The sequence below is a fragment of the Prionailurus bengalensis genome, chromosome E4 (assembly GCF_016509475.1).
Source record: "Prionailurus bengalensis isolate Pbe53 chromosome E4, Fcat_Pben_1.1_paternal_pri, whole genome shotgun sequence".
NCBI classification, from domain to species: Eukaryota; Metazoa; Chordata; class Mammalia; order Carnivora; family Felidae; genus Prionailurus; species Prionailurus bengalensis.
In genome coordinates, this window is record NC_057360.1 from 54,753,450 (window position 1) to 54,775,585 (window position 22,136).

General features: G+C 38.1%; 1 protein-coding gene across 1 annotated transcript in view; it reads right to left on the minus strand.

The window, feature by feature from the left end:
- Positions 1-276: 276 nt before the first annotated feature.
- The window catches only part of GPATCH2 (G-patch domain containing 2), a 176,853-nt gene continuing 154,993 nt past the window's right edge, over positions 277-22,136 (minus strand). The window contains exons 9-10 of the mRNA XM_043568425.1: positions 13,546-13,634; positions 277-1,534 (exon numbers count right to left, since the gene is read on the minus strand). Coding sequence (XP_043424360.1) covers positions 1,314-1,534; positions 13,546-13,634 — 310 coding nt within the window. The 3' untranslated portion in view covers positions 277-1,313. The remainder of the gene's footprint in view (positions 1,535-13,545; positions 13,635-22,136) is intronic.

Consider the following 22,136-nt stretch of genomic DNA (forward strand, 5'->3'; position numbering starts at 1 on the left):
AAGATCATCATCCTCTAAGCTAAGAGCAATTTAGAAGCCTTGGCATTATAAAGCAGATGATTCAAAAATAACAATAGAAGCATATAATAAAAATGACTTGTTTTTGCTTGGTTTTAAAGTAACTACTCAGATGTTAGAAAGGGCAAATCATTACCATTCATTCTCTTGTTCACCTTGTAAATGGGTTGGATCACTGCCAGAGATCTGAATTCTTGGGAGAGCCATTTAAATTTTCAAATAAATCGATTCAATAATTCAAACAGGTTACTCCAATGGTTAAAACTGAAAATTAGTTTACTACAGTTGCATTGATCTAAAAAAATATCAACCTTTGGGAAGACAGAGGTAGAAGTAAATCTAGATGAATAGAATTTACAGTTCGGTCATGGTGAATTGAAAAAATACATTTTTCTTTCAATAATTATTTGATGTTCTAAATGAGGTAAAATTGGTAAAATCCGCAAGTCATGTTGAGGGCACTCCGGTGATAACAATGATGAGGTTTGTTTTGGTCAACAATGTCAGAGGGAAACATTAATCACTGTTTGTCAACTGTGAACCTGATACTACCCTGTCCAAGGATAGATGAATGGGTACCACCCCATTACAGAATCCTCACGAAAAAGCCAGATTCAAGGAATGTGAAATTGGCAAGCCTTTCAAACAAAGATTTGCTTAGGACTTCATTGACGTGATGATCGGTCTTGGAGTTCTGGGTGTGATAGGAAACAACATCCTTTCTGGCCTATCCCATTTGAGAAACACGTGGGTGTCTCATGTTTGCCTGGGCATTGCACACACAATGACTGAATCCAGCTAGAAATGACTGACCTATGAGATCAAAATAAATAGGGGCAACAAGCTGTTATTTATACCTAGAAATAACTGGAAGTTGCTGAAAAAATTTTTAAAGGTAAAGGTTTTCACTTTAGCACCAGTAACTGTGAGGGAACCCCATTTCTATCACTGTGGCAGGACCATTCGCAGGACGCTAGAGTGAGGAGTTTGAGGCAAGGTCAATTTCTGCTTCGAAAACGGAAGCTATGTTGTAATTTTAGGGCAATGGAATATATATATATATATATATACACACACACACACACATATATACATACATACAATGGAACATATATATACGTATGTATATATATACACATACATATATATAAATATGTACATACATATACATACACACACATATATGTGTACGTACATATGTATATATGTACGTACACATATATGTGTACATATGTATGTACATATATATATATATTAAATAAAAATTGTAAAACATTTCTTCTTTGTTTTTCTTCTCAGGCAGATTTTCCTGAATTGGGAGTGGCAGGTGCAGGGGTGCTTTTTGGTAGAGGAAATCCAAGACCTAATCCTTTTGGCCTCTGCATGGCTTGAATTGGCTCCGCGATCCCCTTGCCGTCTCGTCCAAGGCCTGACCCAGGTGTCCAGCCCATATTCTGGAGCATTCGATTTCCAATGTTGCTTTCTAGGATTGGCTGGGCGTTTTCTCCTACAAATCCTGAAATTATAAAATGACAAAAAAAAAAAAAACACAACAACACCCCCCCGCCCCAAAACACATTAGTACAGACACAGGTGAAGATCTCCTCTCAAGCTAAGAAAATCATATTTTCATAAGTTTTTCTTTCAACAAGGTACTGGGGGTGGGGGTGGGGAAGGGGTGAGAGGGTCGTTGTTTATTCATCTTGGGAGAAGGAGCTTGTAGTGGTAGAGGGATCCATGGAAGAAAGATCTTGTTTAGAGTTTCAGCTATACTACTTAGTAGTTGATTAAGTTATTTAACTTGGGGCTTTTGTTTTCTCTTCTGTAAAGTAGGTATAACAACGTCCACTGCCTACCTCACAGCAAGTTGCCAGGGTCAGATGAGATCGTGCAGTATTCTCAGTAAATGATAAAATACAAAGAGATTTAATTTCATTGCTGTGTTAGTGTCAACGATAATTCTGAAGATCACCAACTTACAATCTAATACCTTATACTTCCTCGGGGCTTTGACATTCCATAAAACCGAAAGTAAAACCAAATAAAAAGCACAACTGATGACATCCCTAATTCATAGAAATTGTTGACATTGTTCTAATCATCTTGTTATTTATTATTTGGACTATAACATATGCACCTTTTAATTCCTTTCTTCCCCCTTCTTCCATTTCTATGTTTTGATCACTATAGAAGGAGGCAAGAAGGGAAGAATAGAGAAAAAGGAATATTACTGTCATGTATAGCACTGTATATAAAGTAATCCTTCCCTTTTCCCTCCATCCCTGATCTCCTACCTACCCTCATTCCTTATTTTGGAAAAGGAGGTTGGGCAGTGCTTACCATGAGATTTAGAAATAGCTGTTATTTCCCCAATGTTCTTAGCAAAGACAATTGAGAGATGCACCCATCTTAAGCATTATCTATTTGATGACATTTTCAAAGATTGACTTTTTTTTTAAACAAAGTTTTTATTTATTTATTTATTTTGATAGCACAGAGACTGAGATCATGACCTGACTCGAAATCGAGTTGGATCCTCAACTGACAGAGCTACCCAGACTCCCCCCAAAGATTGACCTTTAACTTAAATTTTCTTGTAGGCTCTTATGGAAATAGTTGAGCATATGAACCGTACATCTGATTCTAGGGGAAAAGCGCAGAAGTACCAAATCTCTAAATTCGAGGGATTGTGAAATGAACAAATGTAAAAGTCAAGGAAGCACAAGAACCTGGGCTCCCTCCTTTGACGGAAGACGTGGCCTTGCTCTGTGTGCCCCAGCTGTACAGTGCAGGCTGGCACCCTGAGAGTGGCCCATTTCTGCTTATCCTGTATCAGCAGCTGTGAGATTGTGGCGTATGAAAGGGGACTATAGCAAATCTAGAGATAACCTGTTAAAAGTAATCAGGACTCTCAAATACAGAGCATTTCTTATGATACGCCCCTTGCAGAAAAAGGAAGTGGCGAGCAAATACTGGAGATTGTGTGGGAAAGGGGTTGAGGGCATCTTAAAACAGTCTTTATTTTAGTGAGAACATGTTTAGCCCAATCTCCTCTGTCAGAGCTTTCCGAGAAGTCTGTGGTAGAACTCTGGGCCACAAACTTGCAGGGATGCAGTGCTAGCTCGCCCTTCCCTCCTTAGTCCTCCATGGATAAAGTCTCACTTTTCAAAGATCTGAGTATGTCTCTGGTGTATATACCAGCTAAGCCCTGGGTCCGGCATATTTCTGGTCGGAAATGTGAGCTCTCTTCCTGGACAGTTTGAGGGTTGAAATGGGCAGCTATTGACAAGATCACTCACTACTCTCGAAGGCTTGTGAATCAGATGTCTTTGGCATCGACCCACATCCCCCTCCGCACCTTTTCCACCATCATCAATTTTTCCTCCCTGACTTGGGGGTTATGAGGGTACCTTCTACTCCGTCCCCACTCCCCAAGAAGGTTGGGACTCTCTGTCCTTTTCCTTCTCTAAGACTACGTTTAAAATGGTAATACAAGGCACAGAAGGATCCTCCAGCACCAGTAATAACAACAAAAGTTACTATGGGACTGGAAAGTGTAGTGTTCTGTTTCTTCGCCTGGATGTTGGTAACAGAAATGGCCAGTGCATTATTGTTCTTTAAACTTGTACCTATGCATTTCTGTGTATTCTTTGGCATATATATTTCACAGTAAAAAAAAAAAAATCATAATGAAAGAAATGCCAGGGTTGAACCAACAGTTTGTTTCACGTGGTACTTCATATCTGGCCTTCTCGGGGAAGAGCAAGTGGGTTGTTCCTCCTGATTCTGACTTCTACAAGAATGGAAGTGCAAAGAGCTAGAAATAAGTTTTAATAGCTGACACTCATTTACTATAATCAATTGATTTTCAAAGCCCTTTATTGGACATTGTGGTAGTCTCAATCTTCAGTACATTTTAGGACTGAGAATAGAATACATTATTGCCATTTGCTAAATTACTTACAGGGAGTAAGGAAAAACTAGGTTACTCCAATAATGAGTCAGTTTTGGATTTGTCAAATTGGGTCTCAGCTCACTGAAACAAGTACCTTAATGTGTAATGAAAAACCAAGCAGCTTAAATGGCAATGACTGTTGTCAAAGAAAAATTCATAATTAACATTATTTACTGCTAGACTAGGGCAATTATATATATATATGTATATATATATATATATATATATAAACTCTGTGCACATATGCACACACACACACGCACACACGCATATATAAAACGTAAAAAATGGACCTCTTAGTTAACACATGCACACACACACACACCAAACAAAAGCCGTTTGTCAAAACTTTTCCCTAATATAACAACAAAAAAAGCAATTAGGTTTTTATTTTGAAATTATGATTATGGTGGCAACCAAGACAGACATCCGAGATATCTAATATTTTCTGAACAGCCGCCGAACAGGTATGTCAGGTTGAACAGTGAACTAGTGTTCTGTCCCACACCCCTGATTTTTCAGTGATTGCCACAAATTAGTTTAACTCCATCTCTAAGCTCCAATCAGGTCAGAGGTCTACTGGTGCTCTGGCTGCACGTCTCTTTAATCATACCTTGGATGCAAGAGCTTGCAAAAGTTCAGGTTTAAAATCTGTTTCATATTTAAGAAAAAATATGAGGCCAATTTAATACACCTCTTCAAAAATTGCTAAATTGTGGTCAATTCTCAGATCTAAAGTGAACATCTAATGGTAATTGATTGAGTATCCTAATTTCAAATGTTGGTATTTGGTATTTCCCAGGAGTGACCACATGAATTCTCCCATGCTTGTTTTTTATACAGATGGAAAAGAACCCACTCCTTCTCTGTATTTTAGGTGATTTCATCTCTCTTCTTCATGAAAATAAAACAAAGCATTATATTATACTTTGAAGTAAAACAATAAAAAGAAAGAATATTTAATTTCTCAAATGCTAAATCCTTCCACATAGAAACAGATTCCTGAAAAACAAACAAAAAAAGCTTTTCTATACAACCTTAAAGAAAAGGTAACAGTTACTTCATTTTTCATGGACAATGATTCTGGAGTGAGATCTACTGTTGGTCTCTCATCCTTTTTATGAGATTAAGACTTGGGAGCGGAACAACTCTGTCTCCGCACAGCATCCTACAACCTTAATTTCCTTTCCTTTTGCTCCTGGCAGTGCTAAATCTTTTAAGTCCTTTCCTGGAAGGCTCTCCTCCTGTTTGGGCAATTTTAGCAACACGAAGCCTGCTAACTCTCCCGCATGCTCCCGTTCCCAGCCCCCTTTACTCGGGATTTCTTATGACAGCCTAGTCGCTCCTTTCCCCTCGAATCTTCCAGAGAGTATTGTGGATGGCAATTCACTTGCGTAATTGGCTCAAGAGATGAAAATCTTGTATCGGCCTCTCTTAGCTGTTAATCTGTCCAGCTGACTGCAAGCCTAATTGGCAGCTTGTTTAGTAATTTGGCTTCTCAAGTGTTGTATTGATGTTGGATAAACAGCCAATGGAAGGGGAGGTCATACATACTGCAGGGTTCCTACATAACAGCCCATGCACCCCACTTCAGACCCTCCCCTGTAAACAGAAGGCATTTGTGGTACGCATTCACTCTTTCTTACCATCCTCTTTTCCCTATTACTTTTCTAGCCAGCTTGGGGCCAAGACTATTATTATTATTATTATCATCATTATTATTTGTGGTTATTAAAATCGTGAGTTATAATGCAGTCCTCTGTTCTCAATAACTAATTTTTAAGGACATGGCTTGTTTGATTACTATTAAGAAAAGAAACAGCATTTAGCACAGGTTGAGTTGTGAGAAAATGGTAGGTGTTACTACTCATTGTCAGGTGTTTTAATTATTTCATTCTGAATATAGAAAAGCCTGATTCAGACCATTCTGCATTTTATCTGCAAAATTGTAGACATTTCTCATGTGAATTTTGTTAAATCAAATCAGTTTGAATCTTTAATGCCTAAAATACAAGGCACATGCTTTTAAAATAATAAATAATACAAATTTAATGTAGAACTAATTTCCCTTTTTTTCTAAGTGATGAAAACTTTGTAAAAAAAATGAAAGACGTAATCTATATTGACATGTTTGGAGAAGTGTTTTTATTAATAAATATTTTTATCATACAGAAATATATTTCTTATGGAATCATTATGTATCAAAGAATAGTCTTTTCAAAAAACTAAAAAAAAATATCTTAAAATTGTATTGGTTGGGAAGGCACACAGGGATGTTAATTTTCAATAATATAATCCGGAGCATGGTCTCCCTATTATGTACCATGCACGTGGTTTACTTGTTAGGCATATGATATTCATCTCCGTTCCTCATAACAACTGTGCTAAGAAGGAATGATAAATGGCCTTGGAGACACGATGTCACTTAACCATGACTATGCAGTGAGTAAGCTCCGATTCAAACTTTGGTTAAGTTTACTCCGAAAGCCTACATCCTTTCCTGAAAATTAATGGCAAGTAAATAGTTTTAGTGATGATGATGCTTCAAATAACTAAAAAAAATGGGTTATAGGTGAATTGCAATAATATCTTCTCTCAATTTGCTTACGGGCAATATACAGCAAAAATATACTGGCATAGGTGGATAACAATATATAACGAAGTCTGTAGCTCTGCAGTTACAAATACTTCCATATACACTATTTCTTTTAACCTTCCTGGTCAATCTAAGGTATTATTGGTTTCATTTTGCAGATGACACTGAGGTTTGAAGAGGTAACACACCTGCCCAAAGTCAACTAGCTAGAAAGTCCCAGTTAGAATGTGAACTCTCATTTGAGTCCAAATGTTACTGACTCACTGACTGAACATTTAATTTAAAATACTATATCACTACTATTTTTCTATTATGTCATTTCTTCTGCCACATTCTCTCAAATGACTAAGATTTTACTCTATTCACAAATTTCAAACTCCTGAAAAATTTCTAGTCTAACCTAGCATAGCAAGTCTGTCTGAAAAGAGTGCTTCAACTCTCTTGAAATACTTAAAGATTCATTTTGCTTGCTGTAAATACAGCTTATCTGGCTTTCTTTTACAGATATTTAAATTATAACTTAAGTTTTAGTTGTACTTACCATAAACAGCATTTACAGGGTTTTGTTTTTTGATCTATGATAATAATCCCTGAATTTAACTGATGCATTTACTCCATTTACATTTATTGTGATTACTGGTATATCTGGATCTATTTTTCCCGTATTATTTAATGCTATTTGCCTCACGTTTCTCTATTTTTTTGTGGACTTCTCTATATTTTTGTTTCTTCCTTTCTGGCATCTCTACATTTTTGTTTCCTCCTTTATGGTATCTATTGCTTGTTTACACTAGCTTGAAAATTATATTTTTATTCTTTTGGTTATTACCTTTAAGTGTCAACATGCATACTTATTATTTTTTCACACTTCCATATTGTTGTCCAGAGTTTTACTTCCATCTTACTTTTATACATCCAAATTAACCATCTTCATGGGCACTTCAACATCATTATTAACTTTTATATATTCAATATTTTAGCTTTATGGACACGTTTAACAATCTCTTTGCTCACAGTTCCTTCTTGATTTTGATTCTCTTTTTATGCATCCTATTTTCTTCTACATGAAGTGCTAAGTTTAGTAATAATTGGTCTTTACCTGGAATTGTCTTTATTTCATCCTCACTCTTGGGAAATAGTTTAACTGGATATAAAACTCTATGTTGATAATTATTTTGTCTCTATACTTTGAAAATCTTATCTCTTATGTTCTAGACTGTACTCATGTTTTTAAGTTTGCTACCAATGTGATGTCATTCCTACGTAGGTTACATCTTTTATCCCTGGCTACTAAGTTCTTTTCTTTCTCTTTGGTGTTCTTAAGTTTTATTACACTGCGTCTAGGTATGACTAAATTTACATTTACTATTTTCTGATAAAGATTTGTGTACAGTTTGAATATGAAGATTCACATTTTCCTTCAGTTGTTTCATTGAATTCAGTCAATATGCCCCTGGAATAATGCACCTCCCTATTCTTTCTACCTCTTCTGGAAGTTCTATTAGATGTATGTATGTTGAACTTGATTCTCCTCCAAGTCTTCCAGCCATTCTACCTTCCATATTTTTACCTCAGTTCTTTTAGGTAGTCTCTTCAAATTGCTCTTTAAATCTGTTTACAACTTTTTTTTTTTAATTTTTGGCTCATAAGACCACTTTCAGTAGGTTTTCATTTGTAAAATAAAAAGAATCATTTAGAGTTTAAGGCATGTACCACGAGAGTGGCTTTGCATTTGCTTCAAAGACCAGTTTTTTGTTAGGTTTTTGGCTTGGTGTAATTTTACAATAGAAATTCATGTGAGGATAAATTCTTGGTTACAAATCTTCAGAATCCTCTACTTGAAGCCCAGGTGGAAATGAGATCCTTTATTTTCCTGTGCCTATAGGCAGAGTTTTGTTTCCAGTCTGCCCTTTTCTGAGGATAGAGTTTTCCAGAGGTTCTGGCTTGATAGGATCTTTACTTACACCCAACTCCCCATCTTAGCTCCCTTCCCACAGGGGCACTCACCAATATACCTCAGTGGTCCTAGATTGGGACAGTCTAAACTGGGCGTGGGCATGGGAGGTGCGTAGGATCATTTCTGGTCTTGACCATTTACTTTCCTTCAGTCTCAACTATACATCTAAAAAGATGGCTTTACATTTTGTTCAGCATGTCCAGATATTCTGTAGTTTGAGTCTTTTCTCATTATTTAGTCTTTTATATTGTCAGGAACACAACTGTTTTCTATCTAATTTGGATGCTTACCCTTTCCTTAAGTGTTCCTGATATGAAATGGAGAGGCATTTAAGGCTCTCCTAAAACAGCAAACTGAAAGGTAGTTTGGTGATGCGTGTATCAAGAGGATGACGGTGATATGTTTCCTAGGCTTTTGCTATAGGTTCAGATATAGTCTGTTTTCAAATTTAATACCATTGATCTTCCCCCAAAGTCTGCCTGTTTTAAAATCCTGGAAGAGGTAAGATAAACTACAGTGGTCATATAGATCCAGTGGTAAAAGAAAATAAAAATAGAATTATTGATAAAGTAAATTTGGACAATTGAAGAGATATAGCACTTTAGAAGTGGGCTTGGTTATACCAACCATTTCTTGATTATGATCAGTGTGACTTTTAATTAAAAGCACACTTTCTAAAAATCTTCACCCATTATTAGGATTTACAACTCGCCTCTATTGCCTTAAGTATTCACAGAGATTATTTTATTATTGAAGTATCAGTAGGATGCTGAGGAAAAAGTCGATAAGTCACAACAAGCTGTAATGCAACCTCTTGCCAAGAAGTTGCATGTCCCAGAAGACAGTTACCCTGGAGTAATATCTATACCAAGATATTAAACTTCAATATGCGGGGCACCCGGGGGGCTCAGTTGGTTGGGTGTCCAACTTCAGCTCAGGTCATGATCTCACGGTTCGTGAGTTCGAGCCCCATGTCAGGCTCTGTGCTGACAGCTCAGAGCCTGGAGCCTGCTTCAGATTCTGTTTCCCTTTCTCTCTGCCCCTTCCCCATTCACACTCTGTCTCTCTCTGTCTCAAAAATGAATAACATTAAAAAAAAATTAAACTTCAATAGGCATCTCATTACATAATTTAAAATGTATAGAAAAAAGGTTGACTCCTTATGATGACTCTTTTCCTTATGATATTTGTTCAATAGAAAGCAAAATAATAACAACAAAAAAAGCAAAACAGTAACAGCAAATGCTAATTGTGGATAGCAATGAATTTAGTAACGTATAGAGAACAAAGCATTTAAAAAAATGCGGTAGCCACAATATTTCAGAAAGCACACTTAAATCTTCTTACTATCAAATCCTCAATAAGCTATGACTTCTACCAAAAACACAGACCATAACCAACATTGCTGACTGCCTTTTAAAAATGTGTTAATAATATTCTTCCTATTTTGTTCACTGCTTTTCCTCACCTTTACAGATGACATTTTTCAAACTATAAAATGCATTCTGCTGGCAAACCTTCTTGCTTCAACAGTTCTCAATTTTATAATAGTAAATCTACATCCTTTGCTACTGAGACATCCACTATCTTTTGGTATGTGACTTTGAATGAGGCAGAGAACAAGCCATACATTTAAAAATCAATATCTAACCTTATCAATATTCATTTTACTTTGTCGATACAAAATACAAAGGTGAAAGAGCAGTAAATAAGCTAAAGCACTGAAATAAATTTGGTGTTCCTGTCACAATTAATAAATGTTCACCCGATAACACTGCTGGCTAGTCTATAGCCTTATAAAGCGAATGAAATTATGCTTCAGTGCTATTGCTAAAACGGGGCGAATAAAATTTTCAACACAATAGCAGGTAAAGATGATCAGATTTGGGGTTATTAATTTCATAGGGGACTTTTAAAAGTATATTATTTATTATGTATAAAACATATAAGTGTTTATTTTTAGAGTCTTAAATTGTCATATGAACCCTGTTCAGGATTATAAAGTTAAAGTGCCAAATTATAGTTTTCTGACAATGTTTTGGTACATGTTTTCTGAAGCTGCTGTTTGACCGCATAATATTTCACATACAAATCAGAGGGGATCATTAAACAATATTTGAGCTGTCTGCCTTTTAACTCTTATCCCCTATTTCGAAAGAGAGGCAGTTATCTTTACTTGCATTTTTCCAGCTTGGACTGAACACTGACTAAAAGCAGAAGAAAACTGTGAAAATATACTTCCGTTCAATGCATTATTTGGTATGTTTGCAAGAGCCTATAAAATGGCAAGAATATTCACTTTAAAATAGTTCTATGTGCTAACTCAACTTTGAAAACTTGCAGATATAACTGACTATCAGGAGACTGAATATACTCCAGAATTTGAAAATTATAGCAAGATGATCTAGGATTCATAACCTCATTATCAAAGTGTATTTATGCAAAAGCATTTCTTACTTGAATTTGGATAATAATCTTCACCTTTGAGTTGATTCATTAGTATTAGAAGATATTCTTTTTAAAACTGAGGACTTTTAAATAACCTCATTCTCTTCCTCTTTGAGAGGAACAGTTATGCATGGATTTAAAAAATGCATTGGAAATGAGTAACATAATTCTCTTACTCAACTACTGTGAGTAATTACAAAAATGCATTAAATTTCTATGAATTTTATTCTTTAAGCAAAAAAAAAATCTAGTAGTATAATCAAAATCCTGAATCTTAAGAGAATCACAACAGTTTTTAAATATAACATCTGGAATATGCTGGTATAAGCTTATGAATGTTTTAGGCTAAAGTTTAATGTTTATACCCATACTCCATATAAATGATTTCCTCTGATGCTATTGAGATGTAACATCAAAATCACCTTGTAGGAATAATTATATTATCCTCTCCTCAACCATTATGCCTTTTCCTTCTCACTTCACATATGTTCAGAGTGTTAGAACCTGACCCTCGTATTCTCTCTTCCTTATTGCTGGCACAAAGGTGCCTTAGTCATACTCCTAAGATTGTTCTTGTACTATTTCTGCCACTAATGTCTGAATCATTGAAAGATAAGAGAATTCAGGGACCATTCAACTGGAATGGGGCTATTAAAGAATCCTACACCTGCCTTATGAAAGATTTGAATTGAAGACTTAAGACATGTATTTGATCTAAAAGTGGCTATATGTTCCTGCATAAAGAGAGATATCAGACATATTCTCACGAAGGTTCTGTAACTCTACATAGTGATACTGAGATAAGTCTTCCGTGAAACTTAAGACACAATAGCAGGCTCAAATAAACCTATGCAATGGAACAGTCTTTACAAATGTATTCTTACACAAAGTATGTTGTCATGGAAAGAGTAGGGATTTAGAAGTCCTGAATGTGGATGTAGGCTTGAAACCTCGCTTGGCCATTCAGTCATTACGTCTTCTCCAGTAAAAAAGAAAAAACCGAACACTGCTGTGTATCTTAAATTTTACGGTGTAAAGTGATAATAACACCACCAAGCTCACAGAATTATTACAAAGATAAAAGAAAATAATAAAGTTTCTGTTACCTACTGGGTACCCAACAAGTGGTAAACATTATTCTACATAAATATGAACACATGCCACACATAGGTGCTTCTTACTTCCAAATTCTGAAAACTCAATACAACTACAAGATGAAGATCAATATCATATCCACTCATAACCACATGCCTAATTTCATAATGTCACCCTTCATATAGAGGGAACAACTACATCATGAGTGCTTCAATTGTAAGGCATTCAATTTTTTTAGTCCTCAACCATAGGACAGGTGCCCTAAATAAAAAATTAAAGCTTCCCATCCTTTATTTCTTTGACGTCACCATGTCAAGATTTTTCTCCCCCTTCTCACAGTTTATTCTCCTGGTTGACATGAATCTTATTTTCGTATTGTACAGTTCAGAATGGGAAAAAGAACTTTTCCTATACAAGGTTTCCCAAATGAAGAGAAAGTTTATAGATCTGAATGGGTTAAAGATCCCAAGCAACAGGCCAAAGCTATTATTCTTTGTAACTGACCAAGTAACTACACTGAAAACATTTCTTAGACTCAGTTTGCCGCGTCACAAACCTAGGATGGTTAATTGTAGTTTATTCCGATGGGGGGGGGGGGTCCAACACTTTAATGTCCCGTTGGCTTCCTCCTCTCATTGGTTTTTTATCTCTACCTTCCTTACCATTGTTCTTGCATGAGATTTTGTTATACATACTAGTGTTATTCCTATCCTTCACCACCAAGCTTGAGTCTTTTAGGAAAGCTTCTCGGGCCGAGTGACTTCCCTCTGCTCAGCACTTTGTGTTTTTCCCTATTCCACACTCTTTAGAATGGCATGCTATTCGAAGGATGTGTCCTTTGAGGTGGAAATGATGACGGACATTTTATTCTAATGCAGATTTTTTTTTTTTTTTGAGTAAACTCAATGCCCAATGTGGGGCTTGAACTCAGGACCCTAAGATCAAGCGTCTCAGGCCCTACCCACAGAGTCAGACAGGTATCTCTGTTTAAATAAGGAAAGACAAACCAAGGATTGCTGCAGAGCTGGGGCTAGAAACCAGACGGACGCAATCACAGCTATAGCTTTCTGTCTTCCATGACATGGGGCCTTGTGTTTTGAGGCTGCTCCTTACACTTTTGAATTGCTTCCTATTAATCTCTTCTGGGGTTGTCTTTCCATCTATTTATCTATCCCTTGTCTTCCCAACCAGTCTATAAATTTCCGGACACAGCCTTTGAAGATTTTGTATCCCTTAACACCTCACACAAAGTCTTGCGTTTGGGCAGGTGTGTGGCAAATATTTTGTTGACTGGCTGCCTGACAAATCTGGGCAAGGAGCACACAGTACATCCTGACACCAAAGGCAAGCGATTTAATAGTTGCTTGTAACTGTCCTTTTTTTCTCAGTGCAAGTGATTTAGAATTATCTGTATTTTCCTCTTGATGGCTTATGAACTCTGTATTTGTGTTCTGCCCCAACCCCTTCTTGCTTTACCTGCTGTGGTAGGTCCAGGCAAGGGTGCAGCTTTTCTTCTCCGCTTGATATCTCCAGTGCATAGGGATCCCAAATGCATGCTTGTTTGCCTACAAGTAATTATCAGAAAAAACTATTAACAAAGGAGGAAAAAAATGACACATAAATACACAGCTTGGGTAATCTGAACCTAAATCAAAACATTCTCAACAAAGATGGAACAGCATAGTAAAACCACCAATCTTGTTTATATCGAAACATAATTACATTTGTTGACAAGCATTCAGCAGCTAAATGCGCCATCATAAATTGTTACTGGAATGAATAATATAAAAGGAATGCTTTTTAATTTTCAAAACTGGCAATCTTTCTAGCTCAACATAAAATCAAGCACTGTTGCTTCTGACAGGAAAATAGCTAAGATTAATTATCTAAAGAGATCACAATATTGTTGCTAGGTTATCAATTGGTTACTAATGCTTTACTGTCAGAGCAACGTTTATTACAGGAAAAGTATGATCAATTTCTTTTAGGATATTATGTGGCAGTGACTTCTCTTAAAACATTTTAAACAGATAGAAGGAAATAGTGATGTTTTCTCTTATAATTCATATGATCAGAATTCTTGGCTAATTGTTTATTAGCTAGGTGAGGAAATATAATTTGAATGCATTAATGCTGGTCTACTGCTACTAAACAGGCTAACAGGGTATTGGATTATATTTGTAAACACATGATACGTAACGACTGAGAAGTAGAACTTCTGTTATTCTTGAAACTAGTTAGAACTGGATTATTCTGCCTAATCATGGACTCCTAAATTAGTAAGTTTTGGAAAAATTAGAAATGGCCCAATTAGAAGTCAAGAAAAAATAATACAAAGTTGGAAAAGACCGAAAAGTCTTTGAACATTTGAAGCTAGAGAGGGATGCTGTTCATTTCCCAGATCATAATCCCTGATGTGGGGTTGGGATCATGTCTGGGGATCATGAAGCAAAAATAAATGATGTATGTTTATTGTAGCACGTGTTCTTCTAGGAATTCATAGAGATACCTGGTAGTATCCTGAAGTTTTACAGCACCTGTAGGGAGGGCCAAGGGCAGGCAGCCCCCAAATGGGGCACTTTGGCATGCAGATTGTATCAGGCTGAAAATAATCAAGGCCCAAAAGACTGAGGAAGAAACTTTATTACCCTCTCCCCCACCATAACTAAAAGAATTTAGATAGAGGAGTTGCTTCAGGAAGAGACCCATCACCATTGATAACTACACTATAATATGAACTAAGTATGACAGAAAGGGAGGAACCTAACAAAGCCTGTTGTATCAAAGTCCTCTCTATGTCCCATTGTTTCTGAATGGCCCAGCAAACATTTGTTCTTCCAACATTTGTTCTTTTTCATCTTCTTGTGCATTATATTCCTTCTCATTTAAGTCCCAGATTCTATCCCCCTTCTCCTTAGTTTAGGATGACATATATACTCCTCTCGCTGGACTGTTTTTGGAATCTCACGTCTGTGTGGGTTCCCTGAACGTACAAAATTTAAGTTGATTTTCTCCTGTTAACTTGTCTCATGTCAATTTGATTCTTAGTCCAGGTAGAAGAATCTTGAATGACAAAGTAAAATTATTTTCTCCCCTACACACCCAATTTGAAAACACCCAGATTACTAGAGAAAATTTTAAAAGGGAAAAATTAATTCAGGTAAAAACCAAGATATATATTTATAGACATACACTCTGGCATTTAAATATAGTGAAAAATTGGAACTGGGGAGTTTAATTACTTTACATATAGGTTCTAGCCATATTGCACAAAGTAAAGTATAATAATGATCTGGTTGATCCACAGTCAAATAAATACACTGTGAAAATCTATCAGTATAGGTAATAGCAAATAGGCACTTGTCTTATTTTCTCTTCCTTTTGTATTAAGTGCATACTGTTTCTCCATTAAATATTTACAATTATTTTTTAAAATGTTGATTTACTTATTTGCGGGGGGGGGGGGAGGGAGCAGAGGGGGGAGAGAGAGAGAGAGAGAGAGAGAGAGAGAGAGAGAAAATCCCAAGCAGGCTCTGCGCTGTCGGCACAGAGCCCAATGCCAGACCCGATCTCATGAACCGTGAGATCATCACCTGACCTGAGCTGAAATCAAGAGTCAGATGTTTAACTGACGAAGCCACCGAGGCACCCGTAAATATTTACAATTATTAAAATATTTAAAAGAAATTAGTTCAGGTAGTGACTAACTTTGCAGAAATACACACACACACACATACACATATGTCAAAATGTTTATCGACATGCAAAATGGTAACATTTTTGTTGGATTTTGAGGTGTGGTCTTGGCCCCAATGCCAAGAAAAGCGAATTGTTTTGATCCTATCTATTTAAAAATTTTTTTTAAATATATATTGTTGATAGAGAAAGGCAGCGTGAGCAGGGGAGGGGCAGAGAGAGAGGGAGACACGGAATCCAAAGCAGGCTCCACGCTCTGAGTTGTTGGCACGGAGCCCGGCACAGGGCTCGAACTCGTGAGAGCCGTGAGATCGTGACCTGAGCTGAAGTTGGACACTTAACCGACTGAGTCACCCAGGTGCCCCTGATCATACCTATTTTTTAAAACTATTAGAAATTTTTAAAGGCTACAATAATATCAGAGAAGACACATCCTTTCGATACAAAATTAATGAATTCACTTATTCAGCAGGCATTTATTAGTATCTACTACCGACTTAGCATAAGCGCCCAGAGGTGGTGACAATAAGGAGAGTAGGAAAGAAGAGATGGCAGATACAAAGGTCCTGGAATGTTTCCGTCCTATTATTGGAGGAGTTTACAGTCTGAATAGGGAGACTACGTCATGAGTACATGAAATAATTAAGAACACTGGCGGCAATGGCAGGGTCTGCAACTTTATTAAATATTACTAGAGATTGTATTATTTAGTCCTAATGACAATTCTTTCTTTTTTTAAGTTTATTTATTTATTTTGAGGGTGGGGAGGGGCACCCCCCTCCCATGGGGGGGGGGTCCCGATGCAGGACTGTCTCACAAACTGTGCCTGAGCCGAAATCCAGAGTCAGACACTTAACCAACCGAGCCACACAGGTGCCCTGGTCCTTATAACAATTCTAAACATGCCGTGTTGCATATACCTTTCTTCCTTTGTAGGTAAATATTTGTACTTCAATGGAAAACTATACTTTTGGAGCATAGTCTTCTTGGCATCAGGTTCTGATTCTACAGGAGCTAGTTTACAATTCTATGTCCTAGGTACCGAAGCAATGGGAAATAATGCTTGTCTATAGAAATGCAAATGAATTGTCCCCAGGAAGGACAATCCTCCTTCCTGTGGAAAAGCCAGTTCTGCATCCATTTGCACATTTATGTCCCCATTCCTTACTCTTTATAAAATTGTGCTTCTCTGACTTCTCCCTTGAAGCCCCTATAAGATCTGCCTGGTTCCCTCGTTCACTCATGAGTTAAATAATATCTCAAACACACACTCTTTTTAATTTGTGAAAGAGTCACGATTTTATCTTTTTGTCCCAAATTATCCTTTAACATCTTTGATCCCTCCTGAGCACCGCCCCCAGCCCCTCCCCACCCCTCACCCCCCCCCCTCCCCCCAGCAAAAGACTGCAGTAAAACTGATCTTCTGCAGAGCATACACCAGACAGGCTCAGATATCAGGAATAGCTGAGAAGGAGGGGGAGGTACCATTCGGAAAATGGGAATAAAGTGGGAATCTGCATTCTGAGGCACAGCCCTTTTGTTGTCGAGTTGTGAAAACCAGCCCACGGACCATCTACTTCCGATCCTCTTGTTAAAACAGAATTATGCTAAGTGAAATAAGTCAGTCAGAGAAAGACAAATGCCACGTGATTTCACTCATACTTGTAATTTAAGAAACAAAACAAATGAACATATGGGAAGGGGCGGGGCAAGAGAGGAGGGAAGCAAACCACCAGAGGCTCTTAATGATAGAGAATAAACTGAGGGTTTATGGGAGGGAGGTGGGTGGGAGAGGGGCTAGATGGGTGATGGGTGCTAAAGAGGACACTTGTGATGAGCACACACAAATGTAAATGAGGAGTCAGTGAATTCTACTCCTGAAACCAATATTGCACTGTATGTTAACTAAAATTTAAATTAAAAAAAAAGTAACCAAAAAGCACCCCCCCTCCCCACACCAAAAAACAAAACAAAACAAAACAAAAACAAAAACAAACAATAACAACAACAAAATCCCCCCAAACATAAATAACCTTAGTTTAAGTAATTGCTGGTTAGGTTTCCTACACCTGTTGCTGAAAGTATTTTAAATGATACAGTTTGTTCGGGTCAGAGATTTAGGAGTAGCTCAGGACGTCTGGGGAGCAGTGTTTCAAGAAGGGACTATACAATATGAAGGAAAAACAACACTGGGGTTGGATCATGGGCCATATACATGCCACATATCCCCCATGGCGGCATCTGAATTTTATAGCTGATGTGGAGTCATCAGAGGTCATTTGGTAAGAGATTAGAATCCTGGGATGCTGGTAGGCAGCGGGGTTGGCCAGAGTTGAGACTGACGGGAGGGTTTGCGAAATCTAGACACACGTTGCCTCCCAGGTCTCCCTTCTGTTATGACTGAGAATAACACCACGGAACTTCTTTGTGTTAGTCTATCTCAGAGAGGAGGTGGACAGGGATGGGCAGGTGGTCCATGAAAAGTCCTGATGCTGGCATTAAAAAAACAAGCAAACAAAAACAAAAACAAAACAAATGAACAAACAAAAAACAACTATGCCAGATTTCATTACTTTCAGATACATTTAAAGCTCAAACTGAGCTAAAGAAAATTTGCCAGGAGTGTCTCTCTTAAGAAATACATTTTTAGAAACAATGAGAAGAAATACTGGAGGGTCTGACACATAGTAGCTGCTCACTGTGACTATTACCATTGCTGGCCTCCATTTACATTGTTCTCGCACTCATGCATGTAACAGGAGTCTTCCAATTGCTTGAAAATCATTCTCCGATGTCAGTATTGCCTTTAAACCTTTATCATTTTTTTTTTTTACACTATTAAAACTTATTAGGAAGGCCTGTTTACAAACGTGGTGGAAAACAAACCTCAGGAACAACTCCTTCTTTTAAACATTTCTCCTCATTGCGGGGCCCAAATTCCCTTTTGGGAATCTTTGCAGAAGAAATGGGAATTTTCATTTAACTCCTCTTCCCCACCCTCAGCAGAGCTACATACAGGAGAAGAGACAGACAAACATTCAAGGAGAATAAAGTTAAAGTTAATAAAGTCAGTACATTGAACCCGAAGACCTGAACCATAAGAAAACAAGCTGGTTGCATTTCAGTAATTCTATCAGGAATTGACTATCTGTTACAACACATTCAGAGATCTGGATTATTGATCAGTAAGATTACCCCATTTAGGCTTGTCCGCCCCCCTTTTCCTTCAGACAGGTGCAATGAAGTTGCTACAAATAACACTAAGTAAGGTCTACTCTGTTATTTGGTTGTCACTCTTAATGTAAAACATAGCGGTTACCTTTTAATTTGAAATCAATGAATGTCTCAAAGGCAACCTTGTTGCTTTGGTCTAAATGAGTCATTTGGTTTTGCAAAGCAGAACACTTGGCTTACTACTCAAGGTGATAGTTGGCGATTTTTGTTTTTTGTGGTGGTGTTTTGAAGAATGGTAATACACTTTTCCATGAAAAGACCCTAAGTTCTTAAGAATAATGTTAAGATTTTTTGGTAGGGCGCTGCAAGGAAATTACCAATCAGCTATGTCCGTATATTTGTTTCCATTAACAGTATTTGGTTGCAGTGAAGAGAGGGGACAAATCAAAACCCGGTAACTTTCTAACTACTGACACCTTCAACATTAGAGATAAACAAATATGTCTTTAAGTGGAAGGGACGAAGGAATAATGTTGTTTTGTTTTGGATTACTAAGTATCGTCACCTAGCTATGATCTGAAACATGGTTTCCCATGTACTAATTCTGGAAGTTTTCCTATTAAATATTAGAAAAGCAGAGCTCAGAAAGAGAGTCTTTGTTTTGTTTTGCTTTTGAAATGGACCTCATCTGGTTTATCCCAACATCCCTTTAAATGGTGTGGTGGTACGAAACTGGACGTTTTTATCTGAAGGAAAAAAAAAAAAAAAACGTAAAAAACCAGGAAAAAAAAAAAAAAGCAAAACCAAAAAAATCCCAGTGAAAACCACCTTGCCTGAAAGCTTGACTTTCGACCTGGGCTGACAGGGACGGAAGCAGGCAGTGTGAAACACAATAATATTAAAGAGAAAAGAGTAAGAACTTGTCTCTTCACTGTATGCATTTACAAATAGAGGCTTTTCAGAGAATTAGGCCTAGTTAAAGCTGCCCCCTGGATAAGATGTGTTCCCAAGCAGCCTCAGACAAGCTGCGGAGGAGAGACAAACAGATGTGACTATGGGCCCTGGCATTTGGCAAGAACACTCACTGTCAGTTAGAAAAATATAAGCCTGGACAGGGCATCAGCTGCACACAAATGAAGCAGGTCTGCAGTGTCACTGGAGGAGTAATCTGGTGGCAGAGAGAAGTACAGGGCTGGAAAATCCCTCTCTCTGTGAGCTTCCTCTTCTAGATCCAAATTACCCTCTCCTCCCCTTTATTTGATGTCAAGATGTCTCAACAGATTAAACTGAAGGAGTTAATGTCAGTATCTCAGTCTTCTGTACCAAAACGCACATTCAGTATCAACTACCATGAAGCATAAGTACTTCTTATCTACGAAGACTGCATTATATCCTTGTGTTTAATGGTGTTTCCTTTCCAAGCCCCTTCCTGCACAGGAAGCTCCCTTTTTATTTGGTATTGTCCATCACGCTCAACCACTTCTTGATTCTGCTGCCTTCTCTCTCTACGGCTTTGGTCTTTTGACTTCACCTTGTGCCTCAAGCCCCTTTCCCAATCCTGACTTTAGCAAAGGATGGTTGATGTTTTAAAACAGTGCGCTGAACTTGGTACTTGTGCCCCAGTAACTGGGCCCTCGCTTTCTTCTGGACTTAACCTACTCATCATAAAACGTCCGGTATCTTAGTTCTTAGGGATTTAGGTCATGCCTGGATCTCCCCAGATGCTCCAAGTGTGGCCCTGAAATGCAACCTGGTGACTGAGGCCATCTCTAAGGCTGCTGGCAGACCCTTGCGCAAACCTCAGCTGCGCCTGGCCCCCGTCTCTGCTCACCGCTTACCTGCTGGGACCGTTCTTGACCGTGTGTCCAATAACCTCCGATCACCTGTTGTCTGAGACGCTGCCCCTTGGACAGTGATCTGGCCTGCCAGTGTCTCTTCCCCCACGTCAGAGGTCAAGTCCAGACCTACTTCTTCCCTGTCTGCTTTACCCTGCTACAATAACTAGTGGCTGGTGGCGGCCACGGAGCTAAGGTTACTCTGAGCTTCTGATGGGCCTGGGTGTGGTGCTGATGAGAAGCACTTCCCTCCCGTAGCTCCCAGCAGTGGCGGCAAGTGTGAGGGAGGGATGGCGGCGTCAGGAGGCTTCTGGGGGGCTCAGGGACCGGCTGCAATGCCCAGCCAGTCGAGGGCTGTTCTGACTCCCACAGCAGTGCTCCAGTGGCTCAGCTGCCATGAGGGAGGGGGTGGTGAGAACCTGCAGGTGGCCCAGAAACCCTCTGAGGCCGCCATTTTCCCTCTCACCTCTAGGTCTCTCAAAGAGCCTACTTGTCGCCCTATTTGTGAATGTTGGAGGAGTATTTTACCAATCTTTGGTGTGTTACTTAATGCCTCTTTGCCTCATTTTCTTTACCTTCAAGAATTGTGATTAAACTAGTACTTACCTCAAAGGTGTATCTGAAGATTTTACTTACAAATTATTTGTGCAAAACATTAGGCACAGTGCCTGCACAGACTAAGCCATCAATAACTGTTAGCTGCTACATTTATTATTATTATTTTCATCCCCGCTTTACAGATAAGAAGCCCAGGGCACAGAAAAGTTAAATAATTTACCCAGGATCACACAGTGAAGGGAGACCGATGAGAGGACTTCATGGTGTAATATGGCCAGATCTTCCTCAACAGATACCAAGTAAAGACATTATAAACTCATGACATTCAAACACTATCAATATGCTACAATGAGGATATAATTATTCATTTCTAATACACAAATAGGTTGTCTTGGTAGTTAATAGAAAAATTAAATTTTTCTTTAGTGTTTGATTCTGTTTGCTTTAAATGTGCCAAAGCATGTAAGACTATGTACCCATGTTTCATTTCAAAACTCAATAAAAACCCAGGAGAGTCTTGCAAATCTGAAGCCCAGTGTCTCAGATTTTCTCTTGGCTTGTACTTGGTATTTCCTACTTCATAGAAATCTTACTTCCTCCTTGTGGTATGTTCTGTGCTTTATCTAAAGCCCCGAGGGTCTGCTATTCTAATGATATGGGTCCTGTGTGTATTAATAAATGCAACTTCCATATCCCTAAACAGCTCCTTGAAGAGCTTCTTCTTGTACCTCTTGTATCATTCTAAACAAAGGGTACCTTTGTTTAAAAGATGTTGGTGACTGTCTTACACAACTCAGGTAGCTA